A 21,088-nucleotide genomic window follows, 5' to 3' on the forward strand; every position below is an offset into this window, starting at 1 on the left:
AAAGGGACAACTATCCACATCCCCCAGCAACAGGTTTAATGTTAAAACTAGTATTAGAAGCGGTAACTGAGCAAAGTAACTCATTCTTCAACTATTCAACAGATATTTGAGTGTGTAATGTTTACAATTTTAAATAGTGATCATGAGAAGGAGACACGTGAGCAACACTTGAAGGAGGGAAGGTGGTTAATGACACTGGTATCAAGAGATGCCCTGGCAGAATGAACAGCCAGTGCAAAGGACCCATTTGTAGAGCCCTCCCCATCTTGTTGTAGACTTAATTTACTAGGAGTAAAATGGGAAGCCACTGCAGGGTTGTATCAGAGCAGGGAATTATTCAACTTTCATTTTAACAGGATCACTCTGGCTGTTATGAGAATACAACATGTATACAAAGAAGGAAGAGGGAGATGGGTCAGGAGACAACTGCAATGATGCAACCGACAGATGATGAATGATGACCTGGACCAGGGTAGAAGCAAAGGAGTAGAAAAGTGCTCAGACTGCAGATACGTTGTGAAGGCAGGGCCAACAGGATTTCTTAATGGACTGGATCCAAGTGACTTAGCAATTATGAATGCAAACATGTTTGAAGACTACAGTCCAAAGTCAGCACTTTTACCAGCCATTCGTTTTAAGTTCTCTCTAGACAGTCTGAGACTACAGAAGAAAGAAAGAGTAGTCAAGGATAACCCTGAGGTTTTAGGCCTGAGCAACTAGAAAGATGAAGCTGTCATCAACTGAGATGGTGAAGGTTAAAGATTGAGCATGTTTAAGGGGTGAGATGAGGAGTTCAATACTGGACATGTTGAAATTCCTATGATACACGGAGTTTGGAAAAAAAAATACTTAATATTTGGTTATTCAACAAACATTTGAGAACCTCCTCATCCTTCCTGTTTTTGGACATGTGTTAGCTTCAGGCAATAATGAGGTAAAACAAAGTCCCTGATCCTGAGAGCTCAGCCTAAAGATAGACTAAACAAGCAAGGACCACACAGGGCAGGGAAAAAAATTTCTGTAACTGAGGTCTGTTTAGGATGCTTTAGCAACATAGAAGCGGAGGACCCAAAAACAGCAAACAGCAACACCTGCAAAGGTCTGCAAGTGACAGTAAGCATACAGGGTACCAGGACCTTCAGGAAATCTAACTGGTATCCAGTTGAGAGGAATGTTAGCAAATGGCAGAGGATGTCAGTCTTTCAGAATCCCACCAAAGAAAGCTTACAAATGTCTACCACTTACACAGGTTCAGATTCAAGAAGTACTTTATGTGGCTAGTGGTAACAATCATAGGATACTCAAGGCTAGTTACAGAACTGTGAAAATGTAAGGGCTGTAAGGACCCTCTTCTGTAGATGAATATACAGATACTTAATAAGTAAGTGGCAACAGTGGGCTGGAACACAAGTGCTGTGGTTTGAAAGTGTCCTCCAAAGTTCATGTGTTGAAAACTTGATGCTCAATGTGGCAGTGTTAGGAAGTGGGGCCTGATGGAAGGTGTTTGGATCTTGGAGGCACCACCCTCATGAACTGGATTAATGCCCTTATCATGTGAGCAGATTCGTTATGACAGGGGCGGGTTCCTTACAAAAGGAACCTCGTTTGAACCTCCTGTGCGTGAGGACACGCACTTTCTCTCCTCCCCACCCCTGCCCCTTGCCCTCCTGCCTTCCAGGATGGGATGACCATGACACAGCAAAAAGGCCAGGTGTCAGACCCTCAATCTTGGACTCCTTAGCCTCCAGAACTGAGAGAAATACATTTCTGTTCATTATCAGGTATTCTGCTACAGCAGCACAAAACAGACTAAGACACCAAGCTACCTAAATCAGTTGTCTTCAAACTAGGGTACGTGAAAACTTCCCGAGCCAAGTGAAAGCAGGGACACCCTTTCACAATCCGGCTTCTCTCATTTTACAAAATAAAGGCCCATCACCCCTCCATTCTGAATCCATGCAAAAGGGTGATCTAAAATACTCAAGCTGATACTGGAAGATGAATGACTTAATGATGGAATAACAATTCCTTTCACAGGTCTAGAGGTTTCCAGTTTTCCTGCTTTCTACAAAATTAGAGGAGATGAATGGCAAGCTAGTTGATTCATAAAAATCCACTGTATTTTGACATATAATTTCAAAAGTAAAAACTAAGTCTGATTGACCTTGATATAACAATATTCTTTCCATTCCCATCTACTTATTTATGTCAACAAGGTTCCTTAAAGCTTAGAGCTATACAAATGAAAAATCTTATTCTAGTATTAAATAGTAATTATCCACAGAATCATCAAATAATTTGGGGTGGAAGGCTCTATCTCATCAAGATGTTTTCTTCAAAAAAAAAATGTGTAAGATATCCAATTGGTTTTTTTTTTTTTTTTTTTTTTAAGACAGAGTCTTGCTCTTGTCACCCGGGCTGGAGTGCCGTGACGCAATCTTGGCTTACTGCAACCTCTGCCTCCTAGGTTCAAGCGATTCTCTTGCCTCAGCCTCCCAAGTAGCTGGGATTACAGGCACCCGCCACCACGCTCAGCTAATTTTTGTATTTTTAGTAGAGATGGGGTTTCCCCATGTTGGCCGGGCTGATCTTAAATTCCTGACCTTAGGTAATCCGCCTGCCTCGGCCTCTCAAAAGTGCTGGGATTACAGGCATGAGCCACCACGCCCGGCAGTATCCATTTGTTTTGATGAATTTTGTACTAATAAGTACAGTAGTAATGCAATCTAAAAGAAATAAATACTTAGATTCATGAGAACAGGAAATAAAATTTTAATGTATACTTTTGTCACATGTGATAGAGTGACCAATAAAATATTTTCAAGCATAAAACAAATGAAATTGAATTAATATTTTGCAGGGGAAACAGAACTGAAATGATTGAGGAAAAAAGAAAAGTGAACATTTCTGACTCATTTAAATAAGAGCTTGTTCATCTACAGGTTTTAAAATGTATGACAATAGGTCAAATTATTACAGTAGTTAGAACTCATCGGATAATTTTAAAAAATGAAACAATTGTTGTTTTTAAGTGTATATTTACAATATATCAGAAATTACTTCCTTTTCAACTCTTTACTTACAATGAAAAAAACTGATGTCAAAAATATGTGATGGGGCCCAGTACAGTGGCTCATGCCTGTAGTCCCAGCACTTTGGGAGGCCAAGACAGGAGGACTGCTTGAGGCCAGGAGTTCATGCCAACCTGGGTGACATAGTGAGACACAGTCTCTAAAACAATAATAATAATAACTAATTTTAAATATATATATTTTATAATATAAAAACATTTTATAACATACAAAATATATTATATTTTATAACATATAAAAATATATGTATTATATGTGCAAAACGGGATGAATTCTCCAAAATTCTCTTAGTGGTTATGAATGCAAAAATGTCTTTTAGACCATAGTCCAAAATCAGCACTGTTGTCAGCCCATTCTACCACAAGCTTTATCTAGACAGCCTAGGAGACTAGAAGCCTGCGAAGGGCAAAGACAGTACTCATCTCCACTCCCAAGGAAAAGCAATCCCAGAGACACGGAACTTTGGACTTCTACAAGACAGGCAAGGGAAAGCACAGCATGCTAGCTGAGATGACAAAATAGCCCTTGCTCCCTGCTAGTCAGCCAAAAAAAAGGTAAAAATGTCAGACCAAATAGCATACTTATGGCCTGAATAAGGAAATAAAGAAGCACAACTCTACAACCCACACAAAATTTTTATGTTTCTGCCATGTATGTGCCAGGCAAAATTCTTGCCAAACACTACATATCACAGGAATAAAAAGTACTGCTTGCTGGTCCCCTGTCCCATAGGGTACTGAAGGTCAAGTGTGGGCTTTCACAGAAATACTGACACCTTTCCTATAGTTTCACAGGGAGAAACCAAGTAAAAACAACTGCTTTAAAAAAAAAAAAAGAAAGAAAAAAAACCCATCTTATGGAAAGAGTATTGCTAATAGCAAGTTGGCAAAGCAAACTGTTTTCAGAGCTGTCACCTTCTCTCATTGTTCAAAATTCTCAAGCATACATTTAGAACCATTGCCCCCTCATCTAATCAAATTACCGCTTATGAGGCCTCAAAGTCTAATGCTGGAGGGTTTTATATGGTTCTTTGTATTTTTCAGGTTACCATATTAAATTGTGTACTAATGGAACTTTTTTTGTTTTTTCTGAGATAGGGTCTCGCTCTGTCGCCCAGGTTGGATTGCAATGGTGGGATTAAGACTCACTCCAGTCTCAACCTCCTAGGGCTTAGGCAATCCTCCCACTTGAGCCTCCCAAGCAGCTGGGACTACAAGATGAACATTTTCTAGCTCGTTTTAAAGAAAAGTCATAGCATAATTGGAGGATGGGAATATCATGATTTAGTAAGTACTATAAAATTACTTTCCTCTACTTGGATCTTTTTAGGGGTAACTTTTTCAAATATGACAATCATTAAATAAAAATTCAGAAGACTAAACTTAGAACAAAACCTTCAGTCTTGAATGATCACCAAAACTACCACCACCAAGGTCATCCAAGAATCACCAAGTATTAAACAAGATTTTTAAAAACAAAACATCTTTCAATCTTCAGTCACAAATAATATTTTAGTAACAATCAAAAGATTTTATACTATTAAAGAAATTATGTTTCTAAATGTTTTCTTTTTCTTTTTTTATTCCTACTTTGTATGTCATAATTATATATGGGTTATGCTTATATATTTTATATATATGATGAAAAGATCAAATGCTTTCATGACAAATCAGCTTAATGACTGAAATGGTTTAATGGACATCAAAGCATACAGACATATGCATACACACTCGCATGTAAAAGCATACCCTCAACCCTTTTTTATTGATTTTAAAATACTGAAATACAAGTCTAAGATTTAGAGACCGTAAGTAGTTCCAACAGCACCACTAGCAAAAAAGGTCAGGTCTTCAGCAGCGAAATTCCCAAAGACAATATGTCTCCACCACAGAACCTCATAAAAGCAAGATTTGACAAAGAAATGACATGAAAGCAAATGCTATATAGTGAACTGGTAGGTGACCACAGACAGAGTGAGCATCAGAAACCATACTTCAAAGACACTCAAGGAACAAAGAAGAAATACAGCCTGAGGAAAGGCAGCAGGAGAGGAACTACTGGAGGCAGCAGGACCCAGGGTTTCTTCATTCTACCAGATATCCTGCTAAGCATGGCTCGGTGAAAAAGCAGGAGTTTCAGGCAGAGCAGACAGCAAGTGTGGACATCCTTGGCTGGGGGAAAGCCTGCCATGCCAAGAGTGGGTGTGGCTGTACTAGCTAGAGGGGGAAAGGGAAGGAGGTCCCAAGGGCCAGATCACACCAGGCCTTCCCCGCCATGGCAGCAGTTTGAGGTGATGGAAAACACACAATGCCAGCTCTGAGAAAAACAGCAGAAGGAACAAACCAGCCCCACAGTCCCGGGAACACCTGATAGGAGGGTGTGGAATATGTGATCTGGCTGGATGGGGATGGCGACCGAGGTTCCAGAACAGGGCAGTGGGAGCCGACACGGGTCCAGAGCACATTCTGAAGCGCTTCAAAAGCAGATGCTGACTCATGGCCAAGCTGCACTGAGGTGGCAGTCCACACCTCACAGGGGACAGCATCTCCTCTCGCGTCCTATATTGGTCACACACAGGCCAACCTCCCTAAAAGTACTCACACGAAGAGGCCACTGCTTGTGGAGAAAGTTCAAAACAGATACAGATTTTAAGAAGAAAAAAAAAACTGGCCGGGTGCAGAGGCTCACACCTGTAATCTCAGCACTTTGGGAGGCCGAGGCAGATCATGAGGTCAGGAGACCGAGATCAGCCTGGCCAACATGGTGAAACCCCGTCTCTACTAAAAGTACAAAAATTAACCAGACATTGTGGTGGGCACCTGTAATCCCAGCTACTCGGGAGGCTGAGGCAGGAGAATCGTGGGGGTTGCAGTGAGCCAAGATCGCACCCCTGCACTCCAGCCTGGGTGACAGAGCAAGGCTCTGTCCCAAAAATAAATAAAAAATAAAAAATAAAACCCTAGATCCCAATCCCAGTCCTATCACTAAGTCAAAAGTTCCCCTAACCTCATCTTCCATTGTCATCTACCAGTAGGGAAGACTGGTACCTGACTTCAAAGGGAACAGATAATCAAATGCTTTAATGATAAAGTAACTTGGTGATAAAAACAGTGGAAGAAATTTAGAAACAGTAAACTGCTAAGGACAGAGACCTTCTCTCATGGTTCCTTAAAATCCTTATTTCCCCTCAATCCCAAGCACTTAAACAGGTTAAGAAAAAGTATTCTCTCACAGAACACATACTCTAATGGAAGAAGCAGTCAACAAATAAGCATAAGCCAAGAAAGATATGGTAAGTCTATGGAAGCAGAAGAAAAAAAAATAATTCTCATTAAGGAAATAGGTAACAAAGCTCCCTCGAGGAAGTATTAACAGAGTTGAGCCTTAAAAAGCCTAAAGGCCATTCCAAAAAGACGACAACTGAGCAAAATGTTAAGTGAAGGCAGTTCAGTAAGATGGTCTGTGTGCATTTGGCTGCACAGAAAAATAAGGTCAGGCATGGTGGTTCATGTATGTAATCCCAACACTTTGGGAGGCTGAAGCAGGCAGATCACCTGAGGTCAGGAGTTCGAGACCAGCCTGGCCAAAATGGTGAAACCCCCCCACCTCTACTAAAAATACAAAAAAACTAGCCAGGCCTGGTGGCACAGGCCTATAATCCCAGCTACTCAGGAGGCTGAGGCGGGAGAATTGCTTGAACCCGGGAGGTGGACGATGCAGTAAGCCAAGATGGCACCACTGCACTCCAGCCTGAGTGACAGAGTGAGACTCCATCTCAATAAAAAAATAAATAAAAATAAAAACAATAAATAGCCTGGGACCACGTTCAGGGGCCAAAGGGATTTGTACTGTACTGATGTATTTGACCTGTACTGAGCAATGGGGGGTTACCCAAGATTTCCGAAAAGGAAAATGGCACAACCAGAGCTATTCCTAAGGAAGACCATTCTGATGACAGTGTAATGGAACAGATTCAGAGGCTATTTCAGTTGTCCAATGAAGAGGTCACAGGAACAAGGAACAGGCAATACAAAGGAAACAAAACGATACCTAAAAGTCACGGGTATGTATGCAGGCAAAGAAGTTTAGCCTGGGTTTTTTTCCCCCTTTTAGTGTTGTCACTACACCTGTCCTTTAGGGGGAAATACGAGAATCTGATTTGGTTTGGTTTTGAGATGGGGTCTTGCTACATTGCCCAGTCTGGAGTACAGTGGCACTAAAGCTCACTGCAGCCTCCAAGTCCTAGGCTCAAGCCATCCTCCTGCCTCAGCCTCCTGAGTAGCTGGTGGAACAAACCACCATACATGGCTAATTTTTTTTTTTTTTTTTTTTTTTTGTAGAGACAGGGTCTCTCTCTGTTGCCCAGGCTGGTTCGGAAGTCATCCTCCTGTCTTGGCCTCCCAAAGTGCTGGGACTAGAAGTGTGAGCCACTGTACCCAGCCATAATCTTTTTTGGTTTTTGTTTGAGACAGGTCTTGCTCTGTCACCCAAGCTGGAGTGCAGTGGTACAATCACAGCTCACTGCAGCCTCGACCTCCCATGCTCAACCATTCCTCCCACCTCAGCCTCTAGACATGCAATACCGCACCTGGATAATTTTTTTATTTTTTGTAGAGAACAAGTCTCACTATGTTGCCCAAGCTGAGAATCTGGTTTTTAACATAGGTCAAAATAACTTTCTCAACCCACCACAATTTTCATTTTATACAGACGGGGTCTCACTGTGTTGCCCAGGCTGGTCTCAAACTCCTGGGCTCAAGCAATCCTGCCTCCGCCTCCCAAAATGCTGGGATTACAGGTGTGAGCCACCAGGCCCAGTCTTGGATTTTTTTAATAACAAAAATATCAACAATCTTAAAGGATGACAAACTATCAATCAATTGTATGTCAAAAATGTACAAACAAGCTTGGGCAACATGGTGACCTAGTCTCTACAAAAAATAAAGATTAAAAAGCCAGCCCGGGTAGTGCCTCATACCCGTAACCCCAGCACCTTAGGAGGCAGAGAATTAGCTACTCCCATATTGGCTCACCACTATTCCCATTCCACACTTTACCCAAGTAACACCAAAAGCTTGTACTGATTATCAAGTTAGAACAGGTGACGACTGAGAAATACACAAGAACAAGAACAGAGTTATTCATCTTCTAGGGTGGCAGTTTTCACCCTGGTGGTAACTAAATTATTTAGACGATTACCAAGGTCATTTTGTTTCTAAAAGCCCATATGCAAGTTTAAGTCTCCTCCCCACCTTAGGAGGACTGGACTTCAGCTTAAAATCTGGACCCCACTACATGCCAGGCAGGCACTGTGCTAGGAGGGCTGGGAAAACAGCCACGAACACACACACACACACACACACACACACACACACACACATAAAAGCTCTCAATCCAACAGAGGTATGCCAGAAGGGCAAGAATAATTCTAAAAGAACAGGTAAAGCTTCCTGAAAGGGCTAGTATTCTGGTTTTGCTTTGAATTACTAGTATAAGTCATAGTAAAGAACACATTCAAAAATTACAAGTTTTTTTTAAAAGCCTTCAACCAGGGAGCACACAGAACAGAAACTTCAGGACCTAAAGCAGGCCGATTCCTAACCCTGGGAGCTAGGGACGAGATTAACTTCATCAATAAAGAAGTTCCACAGTGCCAGCCGCCGTGTCTAGCTGGGCTCCTTGCGCTAAAGTCGTCCAGACCTGGAGGGAAAAACGTAAAACCAAAATGGAGGAGGGGCTACGGACGAGTCGGTTCGGGAGCGAAACCCTCGTGGCTCTTTCCTCATGGCGCCAACCAGCCTTCCTGCTCTGCTCTCCCCAGCCCGGAGAAGCATCATCCCGCCTCTCCAAACCCGCACACCAGCACCCAGCTCTCAGGCTCCCCTGAGGAACCCGCGCTCCAAATGAAGTTGGAGGGTGTTAAACGGTGGGAAAAACAAGTAGCCACATCTTAAAGGCTATTAGGGGAGCAAAGAAAGAAGCATCTGGGAGGACTCCACCCTTCTCCACCTGCAGAAAAAGCCCCGGGTAAAGCTAGGAAGTCATTTGCCTCGTCTCTTCTTGCCTTGCTGATAAAACAAAGGAAACAGGCTCCTAAGAGGGTCAGACGCCCATACGATGACCCCCTTCCGTGGATCCAAGACGCGTACGTCCCGGACACCGAAGAGCATGGAGCCAGTACAACTTTCTCATTGAAGTCGACCACGTTTCCTCTCATAACCTTAAAAAACAGAAGCCCCTACTATTACCGTTTCATTAATGTCACGGCACCTATTTGGCTCTCAGGCTTTTACCCGGAAACCCCTGTAATCCCCAGCCCTTGAGTGCAGCCCCAAACGGGGCTCCCCTTCCCCGGGATGCCGCCTCGCGCGTTCCCGCCACCCTCGCCCTCCTGGCCGCGCTTCCCGGCTCGCTCCGCCCTCAGCACCGGGCTGCGCCGCTGGGCGAGCACGTCTGTGCCAGACCGGGGCTGGGGTGGGGGGGTGGGGGGCCATTGGGGGTTCGTAGGGGTCCTGCGGAAAGCCCTCTCCCCCCAACGCTGGACTTACAAAACAATAAGCATCCGCTTCCCTGCCCTTCCCCCATAGGACCCCGGCCACGAGTTATTAACGCAGGGGGAGAAAAGCGAGGGGAGCACTCCAGCCCTGCGATCGTAGCCGCGTACCCCCAGAACCTCCATGGCCCGAGTCTTCGCCCGCCCCCGCCGCAGCGCCCCCAGGCCGCGCGGGGCGCACTCGGCGCTGGAGCGCGGCCGGGAGCGGAGGCGCGCGGGCCACGCGGTGGCTGCAGCAACTGACATGGCCCGCGGCCGCCGGCCACATGCGCCGCCGGGACCCGAGCCGGGAGGGGAGCGCGGCTTGGGGCCCCGCCGTACCTTGCCGCTGGCCGTTCCCCCGCTGACGCCGATAAGAAAGGGCTCGCCGCCGTTGGGCTGCTGGTGGTTCTGCAGGGTCTGCTCGCTGTCCCCGGCCATGGTTCGCGCCGCCCCTCCTCCCGCTGCCTGTGCGAACGGACGCACGCTCCCCGCCCGCGCCCGCGTCGGCCTCCCTCCGCTTCCCGCAGCCGCCGCTGGGCGCTGCCTGGGCCGAGGCTGCTGCCGCTCGCCTGCGAGCCGCTCAGAGCCGGGTGATAGGGCTGGGTTTCCCGGAGGAGCCAAGAGCCTTCCTTTGCCCGCAGCGGCCGGGCCGGTTTACATCCCAGGCAGAGGTCAGCGTGATGCTGCTGCTCCAATCCGGGCGGGCAGCGCGCTGCTATTCGCCGAGGCGGAGGCGGCGAGGCGTCTGGCCCCAGCCTCCGCCCCTCCCGGGCCCCGCCGCCGCCCGAGGTCTCTGCGAAAGGTGTGAGCCCGACCCTCCCTCCCACCCGCCCGGTTAACCCTTTCTCCGACGCGCCCTAGCGGACCCTGGGGGAAAGAAACAGGCTGTTCTGTGTTTCAATTTGGTATGCTACCACCTATTTCAGAAGGGATAAAAAGCTTGAAGGAATTAATAGGCAAATTGAATAAGAAGGAATGGCCCAGGTTTGAGAAGCAAAATTTGAGCAAGCTTGGAAGATTAGGGTAGAACAAAGAGTTAATGTCATTTGCCCATTATCCAGACTAAAAACTTGTGTTTCCAAAAAATGAGGGTTCTTTTTCCCTTCTCCCGTTCGCCAAGATAATATGTCAGCCTCTGGCTTTAGATATTTCCTGTCTTGGAAACCCCCCAGCGCCATCCTTTTTAGCAGGCCTGTCCTCGTGCGACTCTACAGAAGGGCAGTTTGAGGGGCTTATCTGAAGGGTGCCCTCCCTTGGAAAAGCAATTCCCTTCTAAACTACAGTATCTCAAATCCCATACACTGAGCTTCCTATGGAGTTAGGGTATCTGAAAACATACTGACATTTTGATCCATTAATACCTTCAATTGAACTGATTTTCCAGAGATTGGCAATCAGTCACTTAGAAAGGCAGTTTCAGACTCCACCTCTGGAGCCAGATTTCTGCATTCACATCCAGGTCCCTGAGCAAGTTACTTAACCTCTCTGTGCTTCAGTGCTCTCATCTGTTAAATGGGAATAATAATGGCACTTACATCCCAGGATTTTTGTGAGAATTAAATGAATTCGTATATGTAAAGTTCTCAGGACAGTGCTGGTACAGTCTCGGCCCTATATTAGCGTTTGAAGAAAAAAGGTCTCGAAAGGGCTGAAACTGGAAAGAGAAGTTCTCCTGGGACATACGTGAGAGAGGCAGGACTAGCCTAGTAACTTCCAGTCCCTTCTCCTCTGAACTTGGGATTGGTATCAATGAGCTGATGGGGCCTACAATCTAAAACAGAATTTACGTCAATAGCATTATCTTTTGAAACTTAGTAAATTACCTTAAATTGAAAATTATTTTGAAAAAAATAATTTTCTCTCAAGCCAGGGAAATCGAGGCTGCAGTGAGCCATGATTGCCCCACTGCACTCCAGCCTGGTCAGCAGAGCCAGAGCCTGTGTCAAAAAACAAACAAACAAAAAAGGATACCAGAAAACACAAACTTTTTTTCACCTTTAAATTACAGTTGGCGAACAACACAGGTTCAAACTGGGAGGTTCACTTTTATGCAGCTTTTTTTTTTTTAACCAAAGGCATATGGAAAATACAGTATTTGTGCAGGTTCCCCAGGGCTGACTGTAGGACTTTATGTGTGGATTTGGTTACATGTAGACTGTCCTGGGACCAGTCCCTCCTCATATATCTAGGGATAACTGTATTTTATGTCACCATCTAACATCAAACTGTGTAGCAGCTCAGACAGGAAACAAAGATAGGGAGAGTGGCCACTACCTGGTACCCAGAAGCAGGCATTTAGGTGAAGTTTCTAAAGGTGTGCCTTACCAAATAGCTATGGAGTGGGTGAGTTTTAGGTGATCCTAGAGTTAGCCTCTTCTCCAAAAGGTCTTTTCTCTACTAGATAGATTTATTAGCCGTCATGGACTTTTGTAGAACTCTTTATAACCCATTGGAATTTGGAAGTTGAACTTACAACTGAGGGTTAGCTTGGGGATATTAGGTAGTTAAGGAGAAGAAGAGGAGGATAAAGGAATGCCAAAGGCCAGTGGGGTGGCTCATGCCTGTAATCCCAACATTTTGGGAGGCAGAAGAGTGAGGATCATTTGAGACTAGGAGTTCGAGACCAGCCTGGGCAACATAATGAGACCCCCACCTCCACAAAAAGTATAAAAATTAGCTGGGCATGGACCTTTTTTCTTCAAACACAGGTGCACACCTGTAGTCCCAGCTACACCAGATATTGAGGCAGGAGGATCACTTGAGCCCAGGAATTCGAGGTTGCAGTTGTGATCATGCCATTGTACTCCTCTATCGATTGTCTCTTAAAAAAATAAAAGAATGTCATGTCTTTCATAAACTTTTCTCAAATCTGCACCTTCCTTGTCATTTCTGTAGTGTTTCTTCCATAATATTTTATCATAAAAATTTTCAAGCCCAGTTGAAAGATTTTACAGCAAACGCCAATATACCCACCACCTAGACTCTATCATTATAAACATCGTACCATATATATACTTGCTTTAAAACATAACTGGTCATCTACCCATCCCTCTATTCATCAAGGCATTTTTATTATAGGATTTATTTCCTTTTGCTTTGTTAATTTTAATTGACTTAACTCCACACTGGCTTATACATTTATATGTGTGTGTGTGTGTGTGTGTGTGTGTGTGTGTGTGTGTGTGTGTGTATAACTATAGCCCTAACACCTAGAACAGTTTCTGGCACCTTGTAGGGCCTCAATAAATGGAAAAAGATAATGTCTCATTTCTGCATCTCCCAGGCCCACTGAGCAGAATGACAAGCAAGTGGGAAGCATTTAATACATGGTAAATGAATGAACAAATGAATGAATATGAAGTAAGAAGACACCAACAAGTAAACTTCATTTCTGTCACTTTGGAAGGAAAGGCTTGTTCCCTTGATAGCATTAATGTGGATACTACACTTATTTCTGAATGTTTCATTTTCCTGGCATTCCAGAGTGACTGTCCCCGTCTAATCCTAGTATTAGATACACCTATTACCTAGTTGAGCTAATTCATTAACTGAGTTAATTCTCCATACTTCTCTGCACTTTGTTTAATAATTATAATATTTGACCTCTGTGCATGAGTTAATATACATGAAAGTGTCTGAAAAAATCAAAAGCATTCTATATAAAGGTAAGGCCTAATTAGCAGAGGGCAGCCATCTGTACTCTGTACTCCCTGTTTTTCTTTCTCTTTCCTATCCCTAGGGCTGGCTTGCCTACATATGAGGAAATTACCCATGTCCATTTAAATTATGACGAGTACTCTCAGCTCCAGTGACCTCAGCAAGGACTTTCACGTCTCTGCCCCCTACGAAGCAAGGCAGGCCGCCTGTGCTATTCCCTGTGCTGTGTCATCCTCTCTTGGGAGCTTGGTCACCAAATCCCATAGCTAGGAAGGTTCAAATCACATCTGAGCCTACCATAACAATTACACTGCAGATTCTGAATTAAGTGATTTTGAGCTGTCCTCCTTCCCCTCCTACTTAAAAAAAATCGATTTTTTTTGACAAAATTCAGAGTTAGAACAGATCCAAGGAAATACATTTTCTTGTTATCTGTGATGATTTTTTTTTTTTTTCTTGTACAGATTTCAGTCTGATCAAGTTCTGGCCTAGTTAACATTTGGGGATGAAGTCAGCATGAGTATATGCAAGTGCAGCTGTAGCCAAAGAACAATAAGAGACATTGCTGTTGGCAGTCCTTTGTCTGCCTGCTTTCTCCCCTTAAGTAGCCGTGGGTTCTCAACTAGACAAGGAACGTTACATTTTGCACCCAACTGAAGTGTTCTAACTCTAGGTGCTTCATGCACCATGATCAATTCTCTGTGTTTTTATCTCATTCCCCAGCCAGAAAAATAGATGCTATCATACCTCATCATGTATCCGAAGCATTTTCGTTCTCTGTATTACCTTTCTAATTACTTTCCACCTTTTATCCATCAGCAATTGCTTTGTCAGATCATAAACACTGTTATGAAAAGACGGCTGGATGATGTTAAAGCTCTCTGACCTTAATCAGTCACATCCAGCTCTGTGACCTTCATCAATTCATTCCCAGGTAATGTTAGGCAGCACAACAGAGTGCAGTGTCAGACCAGCAGCAGCAGCATCTGGGAATGCAAACGCTTAAGCACCACCCCAGAATTAGTAAATCAGAAACTCTGTGTGTGGAGCTCCACATTCTGTGTTTTATAAGCCTTCCAGGTGATTCTCATGCCCACCAAAGTTCGAGAACCACTGTTCTGGTGCAAAGAAGATGAATAAGTTTTAGTCAGAAAAAAAAGATTTATAATCTTGCTTTGTTACTAACTTTATAACCTTTGACGGGTTACATAATTATTTTTTCTTTTTCTTTTTCTTTTTCTTTTTTTTTTTTTTTTTTGAGACAGAGTCTTACTCTGTTGCCCAGGCTATAGTGCAGTGGTGCTATTTTGGCTCACTACAACCTCCACCTCCTGGGCTCAAGCAGTCCTCCTGCCTCAGCCCCCAAAGTAGCTGGGACGACAGGCACCAGCCGCCACGCCTGGCTGATTTTTGTACTTTTGGTAGAGATGGGGTTTCACCATGTTGCCCTGGCTGGTCTTGAACTCCTGAGCTCAAGCTATCTGCCCGCCTCAGCTTCCCAAAGTGCTGGGATTATAGGCATGAGCCACCACACCAGGCCAGGTTACATAATTTCTATAAACCTCAGCTCCTTCAACTGCTGAATGATACCTCGCTCATAGGATGACTGTGAAAGTAATGATATACATTAGTACATAGTAGTTGTTAAATAAATACTATTTCCCCTTCCCCGGCTATTTCTGTCACAGCTCTCTGATTTATCACACATGTCCACCATTTAGGGGTCAGGAATTCCAAAAATAAGACTTCTTAATTCCCCAAGGGCACTTTTTTTTAAATTCCTTTTTGAAACAGGGTCTCACTCTGTTACCCAGACTGGAATGCAGTGGCATGATCATAGCTCACTTGCAGCCTTGACCTCCCCAGGCCCAAGTGATCCTCCCACATCAGCCTCCCAAGGAGCTGGGACTACAGATGCGCACCACCGTGCCTGGCTAATTTTTGTATTTTTTGTAGAGACGGAGTTTTGCCATGTTGCCCACGCTGGTCCCGAACTCCTGGTCTCAAGTGATCCTCCTGCCTTGGCCTCCCAAAGTACTGAGATTACAGGGGCACTTCCGAATAACAATTAAAAATTAATGTCCAGAATGGGCCCCCTCCAATGTAGATTTGTGGCTGCCTATGGCTAGGGAGGTTAGTGGGGGAAATGGAGAGAGACTGCTAATGGGTCCAAGATTTCTTTTGGGGTGAAGGAAATGTTTTAAAATTGTCGTGATGGTTGTACAACTTTGAATAGAGTAAAAACCATTGAACTGTACAATTTAAATTGGTGAATTGCATGGTATGTGAATTATATCTTAATAAAGCTGTTTTTAAAAAAATAATCAGTGTCAACCAGGCTAGAAGAAAGAGTTTTAGGAAATGGGAACAGAAATGGGCAAAAAGCAAAGAGAAATGACTGAGATTTAAAAAGACAGCGTCAGAGAACGTAGTAACCTGTAAGACATTACGCAAATGTAGGTTATTAATTTGGTGGAATTTAACATACACCCTCTCTCAGCAAAGATAACAGTCATTCAAGGGCCCTTAAATTTTAGTTGGCCCAGCTTCAGAAATCTCATAAGAAAAAGCCTTCACAGAATTGAAAAAATTAACATACAGATTTTAGTTCTATAGAGATTTTCTGATTTTTCTCTCCCTTCCCCATACCAGAACACTTTATAATGTGATTCTTTGAAAATAGGCTGAGATAAAGTCAAGAGTTCTGTTGTCTTGCCCAGCCAGTTACCAGCACCTGATAAGAGCAGGCCCCAGAATCCATGTTTTATTCACCATGTTCTAAGCTGTTTGGCTTCATCCTGTTCACCTAGACCCATATCTGATCCTTTACTTCTTTTCCTGTCACCAGACTAAATCATTGCTATCCCACTTTTCTGCAATGACTTCCTTCATTTTCCCTAATTAGTTCTTAGGTTACTGTCTCTGCAGATAATCTACTAGTACCTCTTCCCTACTCCTGTGGCTGATGCTCTTTCCATCAGAACATAATGGATGCATTATAGTTGGTGACACAGAGCTGGGATTAGGGTGAGACAAGGGATGTGCCTAGAGTGCAAAAAGTGAGGAAGCACCGACTCTTGGGTTGAGCAAGTACAAGTGCAGGGTGGGAAAGGAGCAGCTCCTTCATACCTACATTGCCTCACCCTAGTCACAGAGCTCCAGTGATTGTGAAGAGGAGAAGCAGAGGATGGTACTGCTGATGGCGTCAATGTCAGAGAAGTAGTTACATTTAGTTTAGTGGCTTATATTTGAACTGGTGGCCAAGAATGGCAGGTTTGACTTTCCTCAAGATGATGCGCTGAGGTGCCAAGTGATGTTGGAAGCCAAAGGAGATCAGGTGGATTAGTTTTTGCTCAGTGTTCATGGTATGTTACTAAAAGTTACTTTGGTGTCTTGAAGCGAACTCTCCCCAGGTGATTAGGAGAGAAGATTAGTTCGCTTTTCCTTCAGAATGAAATTATAGCTGTTCCTGGTGGCAAGGAGGCCTAAGGCTTCAAGTGATGAATGCTAGTGTTTCAGAAATATTTTTAGTCAGAGACACTGAGAAGCAAACAAAAGCAACAGACTCCCCAGGAAAACACTGTGTATGCACACACAAATAGAATGTTGAGGATAACTCAAAAGGGTTCAGAGATCTCAAGAAACCCATTCATGAAGAACTCCAAAGATCCTTGATTAAGAAACCCTGGTGTAACTGGAAAGGCCTTGAACCAAAGAGAGTCAGTTAAGCAAGTTCTCCTTTCAGGGTGGTGGAAGAGACTGGTTTGATCCCTGTATACCTCTCCTGAGAGAGTTTGCAAGGTCTTCAGCTGGTTAGGTCGTCAGAACTAGAGAAATAAGATTTAAAAATTATGTGTGTATCTGTATCTACATCTATGTATATATCTACATTACATATATATTTATATGTATCTACATTTTATATGTATATATCTATATTACATATATACACACACACATTTTTTTTTTTTTTCTTTTTTTTGAGACGGGGTCTCGCTTTGTCGCCCAGGCTGGAGTGCAGTGGCCGGATCTCAGCTCACTGCAAGCTCCGCCTCCCGGGTTTACACCATTCTCCTGCCTCAGCCTCCCGAGTAGCTGGGATTACAGGCGCCCGCCACCTCACCCGGCTAGTTTTTTGTATTTTTAGTAGAGACGGGGTTTCGCCATATTAGCCAGGATGGTCTCGATCTCCTGACCTCGTGATCCACCCGTCTCGGCCTCCCAAAGTGCTGGGATTACAGGCTGGAGCCACCACGCCCGGCCTTTTTTTTTTTTTTTTTTTTTTTGAGACAGGGTCTTGCTATGTCACCCAGGCAGGGGTGCAGCAGTACAATGTCAGCTCACTGCAACCTCTGCCTCCTGGGATCAAGCGATCCTCCCACCTCAGTGTCACAAGTGGCTGGGACTACATTTGCGTGCCACCACTCAGGGCTGATTTTTGTATTTTTTATAGAGACAGGGTTTTGCCGTGTTGCCCAGGCCGACCTCAAACCCCTAGACTCTAGCAATCTGTCCACCTCAGCCTGCCAGAGTGCTGAGATTACAGATGTTAGCCACTGTACCCAGCCTATATCTTTTCTTTGTCTGTTTCAAGTTTTAATCAAAACTTGTATATAAGATTACTTCATTCCTGCATCTTATCAGTTGTTTCTTCCTGGTATTTGCCCTTTTCCTTTCCTACTTGGGGAGATTTGGCTTTCCTTTCAAGGATCTTTTCGCGGTCTTTGCCGAGTTTTAGCCTAGTGATAACCTTTCTGGGGTGCATGTCTATGTGGACAGTTGTGCCATTAGCCTTTTCCCACTGCACCCATTCAGTGTAGATGACGTATTTCTTCCTGTAAACCTGGACTACTTTACCAATTTGCTGACCTTTATAGTGTCCTCATGCAACCTGAACTTCATCATCCTTTCGGATGGGCATGAATCACACGTTGTACTTCTGTCTCAGCTCTTTGGAAAGAGGGGAAGACATAATCTTCCTGTGAATGTGGGAAGGTGCACTGAAATGCCTTTTGCGATTTTTGCTTCGGTAGGAAGTCACAAAGGGATTGAACTTCATTTTGGCCACTCTGTCACCCAGACTGAAGTGCGGTGGTATGATCATAGCTCACTGTAACCTCAAACTCCTGGCCCCAAGCAATCCTCCTGCCTCAGACTCCCGAGTAGCTAGGACTACAGGCATGCACCACCATGTTCAGTAATTTTTTTATTTTTTGTACAGACAGGGTTTCACTATGTTGCCCAGGCTGGTTTTGAACTCCTGGCCTCACGTGATCCGCCCAAAGCTCTGGGATCACAGGTGTGAGCCACCATGCCTGGCCTATGTACTGTGTGCGTGTGTGTGTGTGTGTGTGTGTGTGTGTGTGTAGAGAGATATATATATATATTCCCTCCCAAAGTGCTATATATATATACACACATATGCATACATACATATTTTGTATACATGTAAATATGTATATAGGCGTGTATCTATATATGTAAATATACACATATATATTTTGTATCTTAAGATAGAAAAGAGGTTAAAGGGATAAAAAATTTTTAAAGGGATATAGCATTTTAAATGTTAAGCTATTAACCAATGTTAGCCAAGAGAACATAGTCATCTTGATTAACATCTAAATAAAAGCTCTAGGACATCATTCAGCAGCATTTTTCCTAGCCCTAAACTGGAAGTTTATAAAGTAGAATACAAGAAAATATAAAATCAATATGACATTAAATTATAATAAGAATACAATAGAATAAAATAATTCCTTATTTCAAAATAATAATAAATAACTTAATCAGCTCTAGTCAAAAGTTGAACAACTCCTCTAAAGATTATTCCTATTTTTCTCTCCGGATTTCATTTTTAATTCAACTTTCAGAATGTGTAACAAGTTACCTGATTTCATGAAATTATCATCATCATCAACAACAAAAAACCTTATTTTGCCATTCCATTCCTTAAGACACATACTTCTACTACTTTGAGGCCCATCATTTCAATGGATGTTAATAAACCCAACACTGACCTCTTCTCTTAGATCAGCCCTGGCCTGCAGAGGAGAGCCACCACCAAATTTCTTAGGATCAATGGTACCTCTCTTCCAACCTATTCCTGATGGCTTTAGCAGTGTGTCCTTCAGGCCTTCCAATGGAACATAATTATCTGGCTGGTCTTCTTGCCTTACATATCAATTTCGGCATGCCCACCTTCTTCTGTGGTTTGGCAGGGCGAGGCAAGTATTTCCATTTCCCTGAGATTTGGCCATCGTTTTTTCCAGGCTTCTTAAATCCTTGCAGCAACTTTGCTCCATCTCCCGGAGCTCCTGGTAGACTATTAAATCTCTTGTCCTGAGAAAGTACCCCCACATCAGTGAATTCTTGCTTATCCAGTCTTCCATTCTGACATCCTTGATTAAACATCCTCAAATGCTAATCCCCGGAATAATCCCCTGACTCCTGCTAAGTCTCGCCTTTTTTTTTTTTTTTAAGATGGAGTCTCCCTCTGTCTCCCAGGCTGGAGTACAGTGGTGCAGTCTTGGCTCACTGCAACCTCCGTCTCCCGGGTTCAAGTGATTCTCCTGCCTCAGCCTCCTGAGTAGCTGGGACTACAGACGCATGCCACCACGCCTGGCTAATTTTTTGTATTTTTAGCAGAGACAGGGTTTCACTGTGTTAGCCAGGATGGTCTTGATCTCCTGACCTCGTGATCTGCCCGCCTCGACCTCCTAAAGTGCTGGGATTACAGGCTTGAGTCACCGTGCCCAGCCCTTGCCATTTTTTTAAGTACGTAGTCTCTTTTCTCCCTTATCAGGCCCAGCACAGCCCCAGTTGTCAGCTTGGTAGGCAGGAGAGGAGGTGGGGGTAAGGGCAGCATCAGAGGAGGGCACCGATTTCCAGCACAGCCAAAGTGCTAGCTCTTTTTAAGAAAGATAAGGTACCTCTGTAAACCCAGAGGGTCCAGGGGCACAGTGGTTGCAGAGGCCAGACTCTTCAAAGCCTTCTCACCCACATCTTAGGATCTCAGGTTTTTATCACCAAGCCCTGATCTTCACTACTGCTTTGACTGAGCAATGCAAAAACTATGGCGCTCTAGGACTCTACATATTAAGTCTTCAGCCTGCTGCTCAAATGTGCCTGCCCTTCTACTGGAAGAGATAAGGGCCTCTTTGTAAGCTACCACACCAGTTCTGAATCTCACACTTAATCGTTAACTGATTGGTTGTTTGTTTGTTTGTTTGAGATGGAGTCTCCCTGTGTCTCCCAGGCTGGAGTGCAATGGCACGATCTTGGCTTACTGCATTCTCCACCTCCTGGATTCAAGCGATTCTCCTGCCTCAGCCTCCTGAGTAGCTGGGATTACAGGCACGTGCCATGATGCCAGGCTAATTTTTGTGTGTGTGTTTTCAGTAGAGACAGAGTTTCACCATGTTGGCCAGGCTGGTCTCAAACTCCTGATCTCAAGTGGTCTGCCTGCTTCAGCCTCCCAACATGCTGGGATTACAGGGTGAGCCACCATGTCGGCTGATTATTAAGTGTCCTCAGTCTCTCATTATCCTCATGTAGTTGTATCACTACAACTTAGCAGCAACCAGCCAACTCCCAACTCCACTGTACTTGGAAGCATTGTTTCTCCATATTTTTGAAAGGCCTGAGATATTGCTCCTGCTACAGCATTCTCTTCCATCAGCATTCCCCTCTAGAGATGCATTTTCCCACATTACCACTAGTGAAATCTTTAGCCTCTGAGCCTCAACCTTGTGCCATGCCCCACTTCACAACCACAACAGCATCCTTTTTATTTGCTAGGCAG

General features: G+C 44.0%; 1 protein-coding gene and 1 pseudogene across 1 annotated transcript in view; both read right to left on the bottom strand.

The window, feature by feature from the left end:
• The window catches only part of UCK2 (uridine-cytidine kinase 2), an 85,031-nt gene extending 74,628 nt beyond the window's left edge, over positions 1-10,403 (bottom strand). Inside the window, exon 1 of the mRNA XM_007989692.3 lies at positions 9,967-10,403. Within this exon, the coding sequence (XP_007987883.1) occupies positions 9,967-10,065 (99 nt within the window). The 5' untranslated portion in view covers positions 10,066-10,403. The remainder of the gene's footprint in view (positions 1-9,966) is intronic.
• A 7,482-nt stretch (positions 10,404-17,885) lies between these two features.
• LOC119619665 (large ribosomal subunit protein uL24-like) lies at positions 17,886-18,383 on the bottom strand (annotated as a pseudogene).
• Positions 18,384-21,088: the final 2,705 nt, after the last annotated feature.

This window comes from Chlorocebus sabaeus, chromosome 25 (genome assembly GCF_047675955.1).
Source record: "Chlorocebus sabaeus isolate Y175 chromosome 25, mChlSab1.0.hap1, whole genome shotgun sequence".
Classification (NCBI taxonomy): domain Eukaryota; kingdom Metazoa; phylum Chordata; class Mammalia; order Primates; family Cercopithecidae; genus Chlorocebus; species Chlorocebus sabaeus.